The sequence below is a fragment of the Podarcis tiliguerta genome (assembly GCF_965153285.1).
Source record: "Podarcis tiliguerta genome assembly, chromosome: Z".
Taxonomy (NCBI): Eukaryota; Metazoa; Chordata; class Lepidosauria; order Squamata; family Lacertidae; genus Podarcis; species Podarcis tiliguerta.
This window is the reverse complement of record NC_139553.1, coordinates 14,269,337-14,286,989: the sequence shown is the minus strand read 5'-3', so window position 1 is coordinate 14,286,989 and position 17,653 is coordinate 14,269,337. Positions and strand designations below refer to the sequence as shown.

General features: G+C 42.7%; 2 protein-coding genes across 2 annotated transcripts; one reads left to right on the top strand and one right to left on the bottom strand.

The window, feature by feature from the left end:
• The first annotated feature begins 407 nt into the window (after nt 1–407).
• On the top strand, nt 408–5,107 carry RPL7A (ribosomal protein L7a). Its single transcript, XM_083424055.1, has 8 exons — nt 408–492; nt 734–854; nt 2,219–2,368; nt 2,701–2,841; nt 3,341–3,420; nt 4,005–4,135; nt 4,280–4,349; nt 4,939–5,107. Exons 1-8 carry the CDS (start codon nt 490–492, stop codon nt 5,041–5,043), a joined length of 801 nt encoding a protein of 266 aa, XP_083280181.1. The 5' UTR covers nt 408–489; the 3' UTR covers nt 5,044–5,107.
• Nucleotides 5,108–5,551: 444 nt separating this feature from the next.
• On the bottom strand, nt 5,552–17,373 carry SURF1 (SURF1 cytochrome c oxidase assembly factor). The gene is made up of 9 exons (XM_083423986.1): nt 17,228–17,373; nt 16,340–16,421; nt 14,309–14,436; nt 13,637–13,719; nt 13,254–13,445; nt 12,084–12,156; nt 11,823–11,985; nt 9,326–9,407; nt 5,552–6,098 (listed from the first exon to the last, which is right to left on the bottom strand). The coding sequence occupies exons 1-9, from the start codon at nt 17,294–17,296 to the stop codon at nt 6,032–6,034; spliced, it is 939 nt and encodes a 312-aa protein (XP_083280112.1). The 5' UTR covers nt 17,297–17,373; the 3' UTR covers nt 5,552–6,031.
• Nucleotides 17,374–17,653: the final 280 nt, after the last annotated feature.

The following is a 17,653-nucleotide window of genomic DNA, read 5'->3' as shown; positions in this document are numbered from 1 at the left end:
TGCTTAGGAGCTGTTGTACATTACTGCACAAATATCTGTGTCTTATGTACAGGGGCAATAAGTGAGGAAATAACGTTGGGCAGACATGGTCAGTTGGGGAAAGAAGGATGTTGCTGAACTATTTATTATTAATTAAACATATAGCTCGTTTCACAACATAATCGGCATGGAGTACGCTAAATGTCCCGTGAACCCAAGTTACGCTGACTGGGGCTGACAGTCCACGCGTTCCTCATGCCTGCTTTCGTGCGCAGGCGTGGTTTGCAGCCGCATGCTCGCTTTGATACTGACACCGGCAATAAACCGGTTACGCTCTAGGCACGGACCAGGATTCTCTATGGATGAGGAGCGGCCTCCTATAGGCTTGCATCACTACGGTGAAAAGCCACAACGACCATAGACGTATAACTATAGAGTTTACTTCCGCTCCGAGGATTTCTAAGGCCCGCCCAGCGCTTCCTGCCCTTCCTTTTCGAAGCCGAAGCCAAGATGGTGAGTTGTGTTTGTTGTAGCGGCGGACTTTCAATCCGCCGCCATCGGTCCTCTAAACGGGCTAATGGTTGGGCTTCTTGTAGCAGGGGAGGCACAGGACACCCTGGCGCCTTGTATTTGGGAAAGCGGATGAAATGGGGAACGAGTTTGGGGGCCCGGGCCTGGTGCAGGCCTCCGATGTGTGTGCGGCTCGCCCGCTTTTGGTAGGGAATTCACCGAATCTTTCTTTCAACTTACGCAGCCCAAGGGGAAGAAGGCCAAGGGGAAGAAGGTGGCTCCGGCCCCTGCCGTGGTCAAGAAACAGGAGGCCAAGAAGGTTGTAAATCCTCTCTTTGAGAAAAGGCCCAAGAACTTCGGCATCGGTGAGTTGGAAAAGGAATTGGGGGTTGGAATGATGGGTCTCTGCAGCCCTGTTGATCCGTTATGGAGCCTAAACAGAATAGGAGTAAAGTTGCTTTCACGGGAAGTGGGAAATACACGCCTGTCTCTAAAATAGCTGTGCATGAGGAATACTGTTGGTTTTGTTGCATTTTGACCAGTTGCTGTCTATTTGTCTATTTGTAACAAGTATTTATGTGTTGCTGCATCCTAGAAATATATCGCTGAGGTTTTGCAACAGTATAAAACCATACAGCAAAAATATTTTTGAAGAAAATTTAAAAGCAAGTTAAAAGCAAAATAATTTAAAACAAGCATCAGTTGATCATTGAGGAGGGAGGGATCTAATAGGCCTTACGCAGTAGCAATTTTTAAATTGATATTTCATTGGAAGAATTTAATTTTTTAAGAAAGTGATTAGAAAAGGAAAATGTGAACGAGAATTAAAAGAAAAGAAAAATACTCAATTAGGTTTCCGTACATATTAAGACTAATGTATACCCTTACTATTCTGTTACAGATATGTTCATCAATAACCTAGTATTTTCTGTATAAACTTGTTCCAAATATAATTATCCAAAGAAAGTGCATTTATAAGTGGTTGTTCATATGTTGCTAACATTGCCATGTTATCAAGCTATTGATTATGGAGAATTAAAACTATTCTTCCAGTTCATCAGTCCCTTAGCCACCATTAGGGCATGCAGAATCTATTTTTGCTGTCCCGTTGTCACTTTCCATACAATAGGTGCAGGGGTATATCGTTCAAAAGAATATGCCCGTCTGATCATCTGAAATTCCCCAGTAACATATTTATATAATCCAACACAAAACTTAGAGTGAAACATTGTAAAAGTATGTGTATCAAAAAAGCATTATCCATATTATAACTGTAGCAAAAGATGTTAAAAATTGGTCTAATTGAAAGAAATTCTGATTCACTGGTGATAGGAAAGTGAATTCTCCCTTGGTAGTAGGGAGCATTAGTTTCCACAGATCTATTAAATTTAAATCTATCATATATTTCTTAATTGCTTGTCTCACTAAATATATTTTATTTATCAGTGTATTTCTATCTAAATTAGGATCTATGTAGTAGTAAACTTTCTGGCAGGCATTTAGAAGGGCCTAGTGTTTCCACTATGTTTTGGAAGACCAAGCTTCTCTGGGCTGTGAGCAAATGATGCAAAAGAATATTTGCTATCTGAGTGATGCTGCTGACAATCTTATCCACCAAGATCGCTGATGCTCCTGCCACCTTTGCTTTGGGCTGAAAACCAGGAATAAAAAAGGATAACCAGTTATTGCTAAGGAAGCAATTATTTTGAGTTGTTTTTCTGCCTTTCAGGGCAGGACATTCAGCCCAAACGGGACCTGACTCGCTTTGTGAAATGGCCTCGTTATATCCGACTTCAGCGCCAAAGAGCCATCCTCTACAAAAGGCTGAAGGTGCCTCCAGCAGTTAACCAGTTCACTCAAGCATTGGACCGTCAGACAGGTGAAGGCCGGCTCTTTTCTTTGGCTCTAAGGTGGGGTTGCAGAAGGAGGTGGGGCTCAGACTTCTTGAATTGAATGTGCACCCCATGTTTTGGGAGCTTGCTGGAAAGAGGCAAGTGTGAGAGAACTAGTTTTACACAGTGCTATAGTAAGAAAGGGGTTTTCTTTGTGTGCAGATGATGCTAGCAAAATATTTGCTATCTGAGCTTCCTTGATGACTCCCAACCACCAAGATCGCTGATGCACAAAAGTCATGTCCTTTAGGGAAGGGGGATAATGGGAATGTGGTGTTAGAGAGGCTTTCCTCTGAACGGTTCCTGTTGTCTTCCACAGCTACTCAGCTTCTGAAATTGGCCCACAAATACAGGCCTGAGACGAAGCAAGAGAAGAAGCAAAGGCTGCTGGCCCGTGCAGAGCAAAAGGCTGCAGGGAAAGGCGACGTCCCTACCAAGAGGCCTCCTGTGCTCAGAGCAGGTAACCTTCCTACTTTATATTTGTACATTTAAGCTGGTTGATTGAAAGCTTGGACAGCTGGCCATATTTATTTATTGTGTTGATATCCAAAAAGTTCAAGATGGCATAGATGGTTCTCCCCCTCCTCATTTTATCCTCTGAAACAACCCTGTAGGGTAGACTGAATTGAAATACAGTGACTGGCCCAAGGTTGCCCAGGGAGCTCCATGGTTGAGTTGGGGTAACCACTGCATCACACTGGCTACCGCGATGATGTATGAATTTCTTCACCTGAACTGCAGACTGAAGAGCAAAACATACGAGCTTTTTAACCCTGAGCGGTAGCAAGCCCTTCCTCTGCTAGTCCTTGACATGGCTAGGAAAAGCTGGCAGCTTGGTGCTTTGTTAACACCACTTGAGCCACTGCTTTTCCACATGCAGGGAGCTCTGGATTTATTTTTTTTACATGGGAAAACATAAACTTTTGTAGCACACTCAAGTTAACTGACTTTTTCTGCAGGTGTCAACACCGTTACAACTCTGGTGGAGAACAAGAAGGCGCAGCTGGTGGTGATCGCACATGATGTAGATCCCGTTGAGGTAAGGAGGTGCAAGAGTCGGGGTCTTGTACCTGAAAGCTCAGATTTATGCTGCTAAGTGGGGTTTTTTATGGATAGCAGCCACTGCATTCTTGTACACCTATATAGGCATGGGTATTTTCTGCTGTTTCTTTTCTTAACTTTAACAAAATGGTCACTCATTCCTGCTGTAGATAATTCTTAATGTTGCCAGGCCACTATGGTGACTGTTGAAATGTGCTTGGCTGTACAACTTACTTTGGAAAACATCACTGAGTCCAGTTAACAAATCTTCAAACTTTACTCTTTATAGAGCAGGGTATGGCTTTTGCAATGATGTTTGAATTTCTTCACCTGACCCCTATCTGTGAAGAGCAAAATTATACGAGCTTTTTAACCCTGAGCAATTGCCAGAGCCCTTGTTGTAAAGCAGGGATGGGGAAAGCACTGATATTAGACTCCTGCTCCCATCACCCCTAACCCACTGGGGCCAATGCGAATTAGGAGTCCAGTGAAGTCTGGAGGGCCACAGTTCCTCATTCCTATTGTATTAAAAACTGAACCACCGCCAACTTTAAAGCATTTCTTCTCCCCTCTCTGATCCAGCTGGTAGTTTTCCTGCCTGCCTTGTGCAGAAAAATGGGAGTGCCCTACTGCATCATCAAAGGCAAGGCAAGGCTGGGCCGCCTTGTCCACCGAAAGACCTGTACCTGTGTTGCCTTCACTCAGGTTAATCCGTAAGTAGCCCTGAAAACATTTTTCGCCTATTTTCTAATTCAAATGAAGAAACCGAAGAGGCTGGTGTGGTATTTTAAATTGTAGTCTACTTGGATAACTCAGACTCAATTGCTGACTTGTTGAATCTGTTTTCTCCTTTGCAGCGAGGACAAGGGAGCTCTAGCTAAACTCGTGGAAGCTGTCAAGACCAACTACAATGAGAGATACGATGAGGTAAGATTGTGCCTATAGGATCTGTGGGTATATTGACTAATTTGTCGGCTTTTGGAAAGTGCCCCCCTCCCTTGCAGTGGCATGACCAGTGTCCAGCTTGCTGAAATCACAAATGGCTTGCTACCAGCCTCCAATATGAAAATTCATTCCAGCCCTGTGTAGAGAATTCCCTCATGGTGTAGCAGAAATAATGTGAGTGAACAGCAGCATCATGTTGACCCACTGAGCTGGTAGCATCTAAAAACATTTTGGGCAAGATAACAGGATTGAGAATCTATAAATGCCCACAGGAGAAAAGAAAAGGACTTGAGCCACCATTGGGTTACATCCTGTTAGCAATATTCCAGAGTCTGTGTCTGTAGTACTACAATGTTTGAAACTGTTACTACTTGTTGGAGCACAGCTGTAATGTAGGAAGTGGAGTTGATTTGAGTCTCTGTTCCAGTAGTAGTTTTTGCATCTAATTTGTACTTAAAAGCAGACACTCAGGTTATTGCTGTGAATCCTCAAATTGTACCATTTAATCTAAATTTTAATTGTAAGTTTTGTAAGTCACTTTGACATGTGTGCAATCTTTTTTTCCTTCCAGATTCGTCGTCACTGGGGCGGCAATCTTCTGGGGCCAAAGTCAGTGGCCCGCATTGCTAAGCTTGAAAAAGCGAAGGCTAAAGAACTGGCCACTAAACTTGGATAGATGTATCAGTTTTGCCTCAAGAAGTTATTCCCATAAAAATAAAATACTGCAAAAAAAATATAAATGTGTTCTAGTTTTCTGTAAGTTTTAGTGATTAGAGTGTGGTGCTCTGTCAGTTATGTCTTCTGGTAGCCTTGTGGTAGCCTTGTCTAGTAAAGGGGGGATTCCATAGCACCTAAGAAGAAATTATTCCAGCGTTCCTTTCTCCATTTTCTGTCCCAAGGGGAGAGAATTTAAGATTTGCTCCAATAATGAGCACCCTGGAAGCTTATCTCTGCAGGTGTGAAAGCTCAAACAACACCTTTGTGGAGCTTTGGCCAATGTTAGCTGCAAGTATATTGGGTTCTAGAACATTTCATAAGCTGCCTTGACAAGACAACAGAAATTGATCAGCTCACAGGGGAGACTGCAATTGAAATACCCTGCAACTATGAACTTCAGAAGTTTACAATACTTCGTTTTGATAGGGACTTGATGTCGTCATTGTTGCCAAGAAGAAACAAAGCTGTATATGCGACATGATTTATTTACTACTTCATTACATGGAACTTTGCATCATATTGTATCAGCAACATGCTGATTATTTGCACAAACACCAATACTCTTGAATCCTGATTTACTTCATGTCCATTTCTGATTACATAGCATTAAGCAACCCAAGATAAGCAATACAATTTGAAAGACTTTCACCCTCCCTGTTAAGGCCCCCATCATCCTAATTCCTCCCTTAACCATGCCTACCCAGAAGTGAGTCCTACTGAATTCAGTGGGGCTTACTCCCAGGTCTGTCGGGGAAGGCTACAGCTCTAATATATTGCAGCCGACTTTCACCAGAACACAAGAGTCTTCCTTGCTTGGGTCTGCTTGCTCTGGTCACTGAAGTGCTGCAATCCAGTCAGAAGGCCTGTTCCTCTATAGTGACCTCAGAGACTGGCTGCAGTTCCTTTGAGCATTTTGAGGCCAAGCTTGCACCAAGGAGTTGTAAGTCTTAGAGGTGAACCTTCTGAATGAATTTCTTGTACCACATGTAGGAGGTAGCTGCACACAAACCATACCTGCAAAGAAGGGAGAAAGCTAGTGTTAAGACAAGGTTAACCTGCAAAGGGCACACAATTTTAGGGTCAGAAATGTATGCAAAGGGTTGCCACATAATGAGTACAAAGAGGACAGCGAGCTAGGGAAAGGGGTGTGCGGGGCCATGGCCACACAGTTTGGGCTGGCGGCAGCCAGGGAATGCAGAGTGCCTGTACGCCTCTCCTGGCTCAGGCTGGCAGCGGTCAGGGTGTGCAGAGCAGCCTGAGTCAGGCAAAATAAAAACTTCCCGCAACTCACATTTCCTTTAAAATTTATAAGTACCCCTGAATGGGCCTTTTGTCCCCTAAAAGAACATGTCTGGGAACTCCCAGACATGGCAACCCCACCCAAGGGTCATCTAGTGTAACCCCTGCAATGCATCATTGCTTTCATTTGGCACATTGATTTGGCCATTTAATAACCAATCATTTCCCAAAAATTCAAGAGAGAACCAGAATGATGGAAACTGCAAAATACACATCTGTGCATTTTATTTATATTGATGGTAGCCTTGATGAGAATCAGGTTCTTCGTTTTTTGTTATTTAGATGTTCCGTCATACAATTTAATTTAAAAAAGAGAAATAATACATAACGGAAAAGAAACATTAAATCATTATACACTATCCAAAATAAAATAAAATAAACCCACCACCCTGTTTAACTTCCCTCCTCCACGACTCATCTTCTCTAGAATCAATTTAACCCTTATTGCATTCTGATTGTTTTTATTTTCGACCCCTCTCGCTCTCCAGGCTTCAGGAAGCTATCCGCAAGCCTTGCAAGCCTGGCGGGAGTTCCCGCGGGCTCGCAAGGCTTGCGGGCAACAGTCTGGAGCCCCCAAAAAACTAGGTGCGTCCTATGGGCCGGTACGCCCTATGGGCCGAAAAATACGGTACATATAGTGGATGCTTGGGTTGTGAACGTGATCCATGTGGGAAGCACGTTCGCATCCCGCAGCGCCGCATCTGCGCACATGCGGTTTGCAATTTGTTGTCTGTGCAGGCACGAGCGCTGAAACCTGGAAGTAACCTGTTCCAGTACTTCCAGGTTTCGGCACGTCCGTAACCTGAAAACCCATAACCTGAAGTGTCTGTAACCTGAGGTAACACTGTACATATGTCATTGATAATTTTTTGTTTTGATGCATTTACATTCTTAATCTAAGCATATTAGCATGTCTTTTTTAGAGCAATGTTTTGTCATATAACCATCAAAGCATTGCCATTCATTTTTTTAGTTTTTGATTTGACTGCTGACATATGGATGCTGTTAATTTAGCCAATTTTAAATATTCATTTAATTTGAGAATCCATTCCTCCTTGGTAGGTAGTTTTTTAGCTTTCCATTTAGATGCTATTACTATCCTGGCTGCAGTGGTCGTGCATAAGAAAATTCTTTTTTTCGATTTCAGTATTTTCCTAAAAGGCCCAGTAGGTAAGCCTCTGGGATTTTAAGCATATTTTTTTCCAACTCATGTATTTCCCCCCAGAAGTACTTAATTGGGGTGCAACTCCACCACGTATGCATTGTTGTACCAGCTTCCTTGTTGCATTTCCAACAGAGATTGGATTTCAGTTTATAGATTTTTGCTAATTTGACTGGTGTTAAATATCACCTGTAGAACATTTTGATGAAATTTTCTTTCATTGTACTACAGGCGGTAAACCTTATATCTTCCTGCCAAAGTTTCTCCTATTGCTCTAAATATATTGTGTGGCCAAGGTCTCGCGCCTATTTAATCATTGTCTCTTTCACTTCCTCGTCAATCATGTCCAAATCTAGCAAAAGGTTATACATTTTAGATAGTAATTTTTTGTTGTTTTTTAATAATGTTTCATGCATTAATGAATTCTCTTTAGCAAAGCCTCTCTTCAAGTCCAAGTTAAAGACACTTCCAAGTTGTATATATTGCCCTCTGTCAGACACATAATGCCTTATTTCCTCATATGGTCTTATTCTAAGTTTACCTTGATCTTCCATTATCAAATCTCTATAAGTTGCCCATTCCTTATTCATTTTTAGTTTTCTCATGGCATGGGCTTCTAGAGGTGAGAACCACCATGGTGTCATTGGCTCCAGTCTCATTTTGTACTTACTCCAGACTTTAAATAATGCATTTCTAATTAGGTGGCTATTGAAGCCTTTATGGATTTTGATCTTATCATATGCGAGGTAGGCGTGTTAAAGCCCTCCAGGTCTTAATAAATCTGCGTTTTCTAAAGTGATCCATTCTTTCAGGCATACAAGGCATTCTGCTTCACTGTATAATTTTAAATTTGGCAACACCAGACCTCCCCTCTCTTTTTTGTCAGGAGCTTAAATTTTATGCGAGCTGTCTTATTTTGCCATATGAATTTTGTCTTATCTTTCCTCCACTCCTCGAAACATGTTTCTCTAGATATTATGAGAATTGTTTGAAAGAGAAGGAACATTTTGGGAAGGACATTCATTTTTATTATGGAAACTCTTCCTCCTATTAATAACTTTACATTTTTTAAAGGCAGGACTATGTCATCTTCCAATTTTTTATAGTGGATCGATGTTAGTCCATCTCGGCCAGGAGCTTTACCAATTTTCAAACTAGAAATTGCTTGGTGTAATTCCATTACCGTAACTGGGGCATTTAACTGTTCCACTTTCTCTTTGCTTATTTTAGGTATTTTCCTCTTTGAGAGGTAATCTGCAATTTCTTGTTCTGTTTCTGACCCTCTTTTATATAGTTTTGTGAAGTATTTTACAAAACATTTATTGATTTCATCTTCCATTTCATAAACCTTCCCTTTGTGCTCTACTTTATTTATCTGACTTTCTTTTCATTTTTTCTTTATTTGCCATGCGAGTAGTCGTCCTGGTCTTTTCCCTGCTTCAAAGAATCTTTGCTTCATCCATTTGATGTTGTTTTCAATCTCATTATTTAGCAATGCTGAAAGCTGTATTTGCAATAATTTTATATTTTGACTCAATGTTTTATCTTTAGGGGGTTTTGCTAGGAATTTTTCTTGCTTTTCTATATCCTGCTTTATTTTATTTAATATTGTATTTAATATTGTCATCAGCTAAACATCACAATATACAGATATATCACTACGTCTGAAATAAGGATGGAGCTATAAAGAAGCATTAGCTGGCTTCACTGCTTTTCCTGCATCATGATTTTCAAATATTGCCCAGCTCTAGATAAAAACTCCAACTGTGTTGTCACTTACCAGGTAATGATGTATTGCATGTGCTCGTTGCGTAATGTCACCCTCGTCTGGCCTCCAATGGGCCCCCCTGGAACTGTGCTTTCTGTGGTTGCAAGAGAGAGACAGCAGTGAGTCAGAACCAGATGCAATATGAGCCTTTAGAAAAGGAATTCAAACACCAGGGGCAGCTTACTTTTATGTAATAAGTGAAAACCTATGTAGTCTGCTCTCAACTCCCACTCCCATCTCACTCACCTTGCCAATGATACAGCTCAGATTTTCTGTGTAACTCCCTGTCCGACTTCACCCCCTGTATAGCATAGCAAGCCAACCAAATGGCTGCTCTACCCAGTCCACAGCTGGCTCTGACATAAGGTAAAGGTAAAGGGACCCCTGACCATTAGGTCCAGTCACGGACAACTCTGGGGTTGCGGTGCTCATCTCGCTTTACTGGCCGAGGGAGCCGGCATACAGCTTCCGGGACATGTGGCCAGCATGACTAAGCCGCTTCTGGCAAACCAGAGCAACGATCAGAAGGTCGGCAGTTTGAATCCCCACGATGGGGTGAGCTCCTGTTGCTCGGTCCCTGCTCCTGCCAACCTAGCAGTTCAAAAGCACGTCAAAGTGCAAGTAGATAAATAGGTACTGCTCCGGCGGGAAGGTAAACGGCGTTTAGACCACAGCGCCACCCGCGCTCTCACATAAGTGGCATTAAACTACGTGGGACTCTATTCATCCGGATCCTGCCCCCTCCAGAACAGGAGAAAACATGCTGCTTCCATCTTCCATGTGACACCCCATTAGATATTTGAAGGTGGCTACCCTATCTTCTCTCAGTCTTCTCTTCCAGGCTAAACATACCCAGCTCCCTCAACTGTTCCTCATAAGGCTAGGTTTCCAGATCCTTGATCATCTTGGTTGCCCTCCTTTCCACATGTTCCAGCTTGTTAATATCCTTAAATTGTGGCACCCAGAACTGAACACAGTACTCCAGGTGTGGTCTGACAAAGGCAGAATAGAGCGGGACTATGACACCATATTTCTGTTGAGGCAGCCTAGAATAGCTTTAGCTTTAGCTTTTTTGCTGCTGCATCACACAGTTGACTCATGTTGAGGTTGTGGTCTAATAAGATCCCTAGATCCTTTTCACATATACTGCTGGCAAGCCAGGTGTCCCCCATCTTTTATTTGTGCAGTTGGTTTTTCCTGCCTAAGTGTAGAACCTCACATTTGTCCCCACTGAAATTCATTCTTGTGTTTATGTAGCTCTGCATGTGTGTTGCTCTACTCAATACTACTCTATAATTTAATGTAGATATATGTCTTATATATTTTAAATGTGTAAACAAACCCCTACAGTTAAAAATATTCTTAATATTGAACCAAACCAATAAAAAAGATATGTCAAAATATGTGTTACTTACTAAATCTGTATAGTGTTCATCCTCCAAAAAAACTCAGAATAGTGTGCATGGATTCCATCCCACTGCCTCTCATATTATTTTATTTATTTACTATGTAATATATTTATATCCTGCCAAGTTGGAATTCAAGGCGGCTTACAACATTTGAAAACATCAGTGATAGAATAAAGAATAATAAAAACAAACTGGTTAAAAACAATACTTAAAATAACATCACAATATATCTAAAACCAGCAATTAAAATCTGAACTGACAGCAGCCCAGTCATCAGCATTGCCTGCACCTTAGTTTCCAAATGCATAAAGCCCTTTGCTGCAAAAGTAAATTGATGCCTCCTTGCCTGAATAGAAGAAGGAGCCAAGTCACAAAGAAGAAACTTTGTTTGCTGATTAGAATCTCCTTCCCACGGCACTGCTGAGGAATGAAAATTCCAATAAGCAAACAAATTTTCTTTTTCTCCCGATAAGATCCATGGGGCTTTAAGGCACACACCATGGCTCTTGTAAGGCAGAGTAGAGACCCAAAACCTTGCTTAGCTTGATACCGTGCTGGGTTTCTATTCTGCCTAGCAAGAGGCACACAAGTGGATCTTATGGGGGGGAAACAGATTGGGCAAGCAGGAAATGGCCATTTACTTTGCAGTAAACTTGGCTTTACCTTGCAGTAAAGTGCTGCTTTCTGCCTGCTGCCTGCAAGACCAACTGGGCAGTGCATTCTCAATACATTACAGGGTGAAAAAATATGAAAGCTTGATCGTGGTCTGGAGTTCATATTGGTAAGGAACAAAGTATCGATATATCACCCATCCCAATTTACCTTCACAGAGCTATGATTCAGAATTCCCTGGGAAGAGGGATTGACTATTAAACCACTAGTAACTGTAGCTCTGGGAGAGGAATTGGGGAGGAGGGGCGCCTAACAACTCTCAGCACTGTTAGCAAACCACAGTTCCCAGAATTCTTTGAGGGAAGCCATGACCGTGTCAAGTGGTATGATACTGTTTTAAATGCTGATGGGGCCCAAAGCCAGGAGCCTGTTGCAGCCCACTCCTATTAAAAGCCAAGACTACACAGCCAGGTCCTTGGGGAACTCACTGAAGTCTGCATCAAGGAAGATGGGCTCAGCTCCTGTCACTCTCGCCATGGCATCCAGGTCCCGGTAATGCCAACGATTCCTTTCAATGTCGTTCTTTGGAACAAATGGCTTGCGGGTTTCCGACAGCCTCACCACCCCTGTGAGCTCAATTTCCTCTTGGACCTACAAGGAAGAGTCAAATAGCAGTTTCTGTCCTTTTAAAAAAAGAACGCAGTGTCTTAGGATACATAATGTGGCAGTTTCCATCCCTTGCTACCTACCTGTCCTCGCAACCTGGTCTCTGGCTTAAGTTTCTTTCTGGAGACAAACCCTCTGTTGACAAGGATTGTGATCCTGCAGGGTCAGGGGAAAAGGGAGAGAAGACAATAAACTCTGTAAGCATAGAAGCATCCCAGCCCCCTAAAGCAGGAGTAGACAATGTTTGGCATGCCAGATCTTGGCTGAACTACAGCTCCAGGTACCCCTGGCTGTTGGGTATGCTGGCTGGAGCCAATAGCAGTTGTAGTTCAGCAACATCTGGAGGGTCCACTTCTGCTGTAAGGCACCTAACATTGTAATTCTATGCCAGTCTACTCAGAAGCAAGCATCATTTATTCAATTTGGCTTACTCACAAATCTATTTGTATAAAACTTATTTTTGCTAGCCAGCTGGGAAGAGTTAAGAACACAGCCATCAAGATTGCATTGTGGCAATTTGATTGGACTCTGTTTGGATTCTATTATGAGTGCCCTACATAGCATTGTTAACATACTAACAGTTCTCTTTCATGTAACTTGGCTTTTGACTTCACAGCAATGGTTTTTCTCTCTCCTCTCTGTGCTCAGAGTAGATCCACTCACTTAGCTAACCAGCCCATGCACTTTAGACTAGGTTCTAGGGCAGAATATATCTGTTGGCCTTGAAGATGCAGAATTCTCTCTTGTTGTTTTCTGCAACAGACTAACATGGTCATGTGCCTGGAAAATTGACATTTTACGTTATGACGGTTCGGACATTGTTATCAACGTGAAAGAAACCTATGCTAGGCAAAATTCAGACATATTAGTGAAATCACATACATTTGATAATAGGAGATATGCCTATCTCCTATAATTAAATTCATGTAATTTCACTTATACTTTTGGAAAAGTTAAAAAACAAAAATGAATCATCACAGGTATAAGTACATTCTGAAACAAGCTCTGACTCCTTTTACAGAATCCAGAGAATGACTTAAATAAAAACAGTGCAGAACATTTCAGGTCCTCATGGTTTTGAGGCAGAATCTGAATATATACAGACTGTATTTACTGAAGGGCCATGATCCTCTCTAATGTCACAATCCTATGCATGTCTGCTCAGCCAAGTGCCCCAGATTTCAACAGGGATTGTTTGCCAGTAAATGAGTACAGGGCAGCGGCCCAAATTGTCTGTCAGTTAATATACTTACCCAAGGTCTATGCAGTAAAAGGGTGTGATGACATTGGCACCACTCTCAGGATTGGACATCAGCTGGCCAGCATCCCTGGCTTCTTTCTCTGAATCAACCAAGGAACGTGGAAGGATGTACAGCTCCTTGTCATGAATGAAATACCCTCGGACCTTGACAGGTCTGTATTCCAACTCCTTTATCTCTGAGAAGCTGTCAAAGGACAGAAACCAGCAGGTTTGAAAGAGAGGCTGAGCTGCAGCCCCAGGCAAGGAACAGCTTCACCTACTTAAATTCTGCAGAATATAAAAAGGGCTACTTTGTTTAAAGTGGCACAGGCACTTTGAAAAGCAGCACACACCCTCCACAAGTTTAACTGATTCCAAGCCAGTTCACATACTTACTCTGCTGGGAGTGGGATCGGTTCTGCTGCCACCTTGGCTTCCAGATCAGAGATCAACTTCAACTTCCATTTCCGCCGTTGAATCTGACATGGGCATAAGGGCTCTTAGGGGCCTTGAGGGCAACACTAGACGTACATTTGCCCTCCCCAGGACAAAATTTCCCTCCCACCAAGGCAGGATAGCTGATCTACTAGAGCAGTATTTGCATTACGAAAAACTGAAGATTTTCTGTTTCCTCCTTTAAAGCAAAACAAAATGCACATTTGAAGGAAAATGTGGGTTCCTCCTCTCAAATTCCCTAAATGCTTATTTGTTGTTGTTGTTTAGTCGTTTAGTTGTGTCCAACTCTTCGTGACCCCATGGACCAGAGCACACCAGGCACTCCAAATGCTTATTAGTTCTATTCAAATGAAAACTACTCCATGTCATCAGCCAATAGTAAAGGCTATGGACTGAATTCCATTAAGTTAAACTGAGCAAACACAATGAAATTAATGTATCTATGATCGAAATGCCTGTTAATATCAATCTTTGAGAATGACTAACTTTGGAAACAACTCACAGTAGAGGTTCTTCCACTGGCTACGAGCTGTAACTGCAGACATCTCTGAACACTGGCCCTGAATCAAGAAGACTCACAGAGCAACCCTCAGATTCAGCGTTTGCATTTACCTGCCACGTTCCAAGGCAAAATGTCGCTATGGGGATTAGGAGGAGGCCCCACCTGAGCACAGCATCCTCTCCAGATTTGGCAGAAGCAGCTGTGGAAATCCTGGACAAGGCAGGCCTCTGGGGAATCTCTGAGGAAAACGACAGGGGGGGGGGAGTGTTTGTGTCATCTGTGGAAGATTCTGTAGAAGTTCTGTGCAGTATCTGGCTCATCACTACCGTCAGATTCATTAATATCCAGCAATAACCTACATTTGTATTAATGATTCTGGAACATAGGTGTCTGCCTTATACTGAGTCAGGCCTTGGTCCATCTAGCTCAGTACTGTCTACCCTGGCAGGCAGCAGCTCACCAGAGTTTCAGGCAATGGGTCTCTCTCGGCCCTACCTGGAGATGCTGGGGCTTTTAGCATGCAAGGCAGATGCTATGCAGCTGATCCACAGAACTTGCTATGGTTCTGACACAACAAACATGAGGAAAGTGCAGTGATGCCCTCGCTGCCTCATTTCAGTAATCAGCAGGATATTTTCCTCAATTTCCTGGAGCCTGAGCTGGCCCTGGAATATAAAAAACCCACTTTGCTGGTCCAAGGAAGGAAGTGAGAATGTACCTAGATGCTCTCTTACCTACCTGGGTTTTTAAAATGGCAAATGGCAGTAACCACCAATCTCCAACGCTTCCAACCTTTACAGCCAGTAGCCAGAAGACATTGGGGCAAATGGGTCATTGCCCAACCAGCCTCAGATGCGTCTAATGGCTCAGGATTGCAATACCTCAAGGACCTCCTCTCCCCATATGAACTGACCAGGACCCTGCAATCATCATCTGAGGCCCTTCTTTGTGTGCCCCTGGAGGTTGTCAAGAACAGGCATTTTCTGCGGTGGCTCCCCATTTGTGGAATGCTCTCCCCAGGGAGGCATGCCTGGCACCTTCTTTACATATTGGAGTGGATTATCAGAATAATGTTTATATATAGCGGACAGAATGGAAAGTTCCTTTATTTTCTTTCTCTCTCTCTTTTTTTTCTTTCTCTCATCCTTTTTCTTTAACTCCTCTCTTTCTCTTGCCTTCTCCCCTCTATCTCTTCTCTATTCCTCTTTTCTTTTTTCTTCTTCTTTTTGGTCTGCATTTTTATTTAGACTAATATTTTAGTTTTGATAAAAATATAATAGATAATTCCTGCCAACCTAGCAGTTCGAAAGCGCATCAAAATGCAAGTAGATAAATAGGTACTGCTCTGGCGGGAAGGTAAACGGTGTTTCCGTGCGCTGCTCTGGTTCACCAGAAGCGGCTTAGTCATGCTGGCCACATGACCCGGAAGCTGTACTCCGTCTCCCTCGGCCAGTAAAGCGAGATGAGCGCCACAACCCCAGAGTCATCTGCAACTGGACCTAATGGTCAGGGGTCCCTTTACCTTTACCTACAATAGATAATATTCTTTGTATCCCTTTTTCCAAACTTTAATAATTAAAAAATATATAAAAATACTTATCTTTATGTGCCAGGCGAAAACATTTCTCTATTACCAGGCCTTGGGCTGATTAACATTCTATGGCCTTTTAAGTGGGGGGGGGGTGGTTACTGAGGTTTTTTTTGCCTTGTTTTGTTCTCATTTGTATTATTATGTTGTCAACTGCCCTGTAATATTTGCCTGAAGGAAGGCATACAAAATAAATAAATAAATAATCACCTGGTGATGGCAAAGATGACTTGATGATAACAACAACTAAAATGAACATATCAACTCAAAAGTCACAATAATAAATGAATAAACAGATATAATTAAAATATCTACTGAGAAGTCAGTCCCACTGAATTCCAGAAAACTTACTCCCAGGTAACTACATACAGGAGTGCAACCTGAATATAGAATACGGTTAGCAAATATGACCAGGTAAAGGAGAAGCTGATCTTCTTTGGCCCATCTGGATAGCCTCCTCTGTGCAAATAAAATTAAGAAAACAGAAACCAGGCTCCAGCACACGAGCTTCTCCTAAGTCAATATATTATGAAGTATTAAGGGCTTTATTCACCTTTATGTGGTCGTAGCAGGCCAGAAGGTGCTTTAAAATAGGTGCATCCAAACAACGTCCTTCCACCCGCATAGTAAGGGAGCTGAAAGCAAAACAAAAGGTGCTGGTTGAATTTCCCGCTTACATTATAAAAACTTATAAGAAGCTGAATTTCGGATGTCATTTCTGGAAAAGAGTTAATTGCAAAAGATGGACAATGATACCAGTGTTAAAAACCAGGCAAGAAACTGAGAGAAAAGGGAAGAAAAAGAGGTAACTCTCTCTCTCATCCTCATCCATAGAAAGGTGGATGGCCTACCTCACCTGGCTGTTGTGTAGGAAAATACACCCTAGTGCCTCAAAAGCACTTTGTATGTTAAAAGAACTTCACAGCATTGTTACTTATTAGACTTGTCTGGCACTACTCAAAGCAACTTACAACACATCATAACAGCCACAGGAAGAGTTGAAACCAGACCAATGACAACTTAGCAATATCATGCAAACCCCTTAGGAGAGGCTTTTGTCAAGGAATGGGCACATTAGTCTACCCAAATTAATAAACGAAGTTGACCTGTATCATCTTTGTGGTTTTTAAAAGCAACGTTAGCTGGAGGTGCTTCCAGCCGCATGGCTGGGGACGAAGAACCGTGCCCGACCTGTTGAATTGCCACCTGTCAGGCTGCTGTGAGAGGCCCCGAAGGTAAACGGCAGCGCAGCCTTATGCGGGAGCTGTCTTTGGGAAAGATTGTCCCGACAGGCATTTTAATTGAATTCTGATTTTTATAACTCATTTTCTATTTGCGGTTGCATCGGGTTTTTTTACACAGACAGCCGTGATTTAGCAGCATGAAAACGGCCAAAATAATAAAAATTGATATCGAAATAATAAAATAAAACGGCTCCCACCTGGCCCGCCTTCGCCCGCAAAGGCCCCCTCAGCGCAAAGTCGCCTAGCAACCGCAAAAACACAGACATTTCCCACCCCCCACTCCTTTCACAGGTCTTGCCCTCTTCTGGGTCACGCGACTTCCGCTCTCCCAAGGCTCCTTAGAGGCGAGTCTTACGAGGCGCTTCCGCCACAGAACACACAGGGAGCTCCTTCGCCACCTAACACTCTCTCTCTCTCTCTCTCTCTCTCTCTCTCTCTCTCTCTCTCTCTCTCTCTCTCTCTCTTTCACACACACACACACACACACACACACAGAGCCTTGCATCATCATTATTGTCATCATTATTTAAAAAAGAGCATCTCCTCACGGACATAGAAATGCCTCAGGAGGGAAGGACGCCGCATAAGCAACACTCTCTTTTCACCCCGCATATGGCGGCAAT

Coding starts and splice junctions, on each gene's coding strand:
- RPL7A (XM_083424055.1), top strand. Junction 4,136..4,279: donor GCCTTCACTCAGGTTAATCC/GTAAGTAGCCCT, acceptor TCTCCTTTGCAG/CGAGGACAAGGGAGCTCTAG. Junction 4,350..4,938: donor ACAATGAGAGATACGATGAG/GTAAGATTGTGC, acceptor TTTTCCTTCCAG/ATTCGTCGTCACTGGGGCGG.
- SURF1 (XM_083423986.1), bottom strand. CDS start 17,296: ATGTCTGTGTTTTTGCGGTTGCTAGGCGACTTTGCGCTGAGGGGGCCT. Junction 14,437..16,339: donor CCTGCTACGACCACATAAAG/GTGAATAAAGCC, acceptor CGTTTTCCTCAG/AGATTCCCCAGAGGCCTGCC. Junction 6,099..9,325: donor ATGCAATACATCATTACCTG/GTAAGTGACAAC, acceptor CCTTCTTTGCAG/GTATGGTTTGTGTGCAGCTA.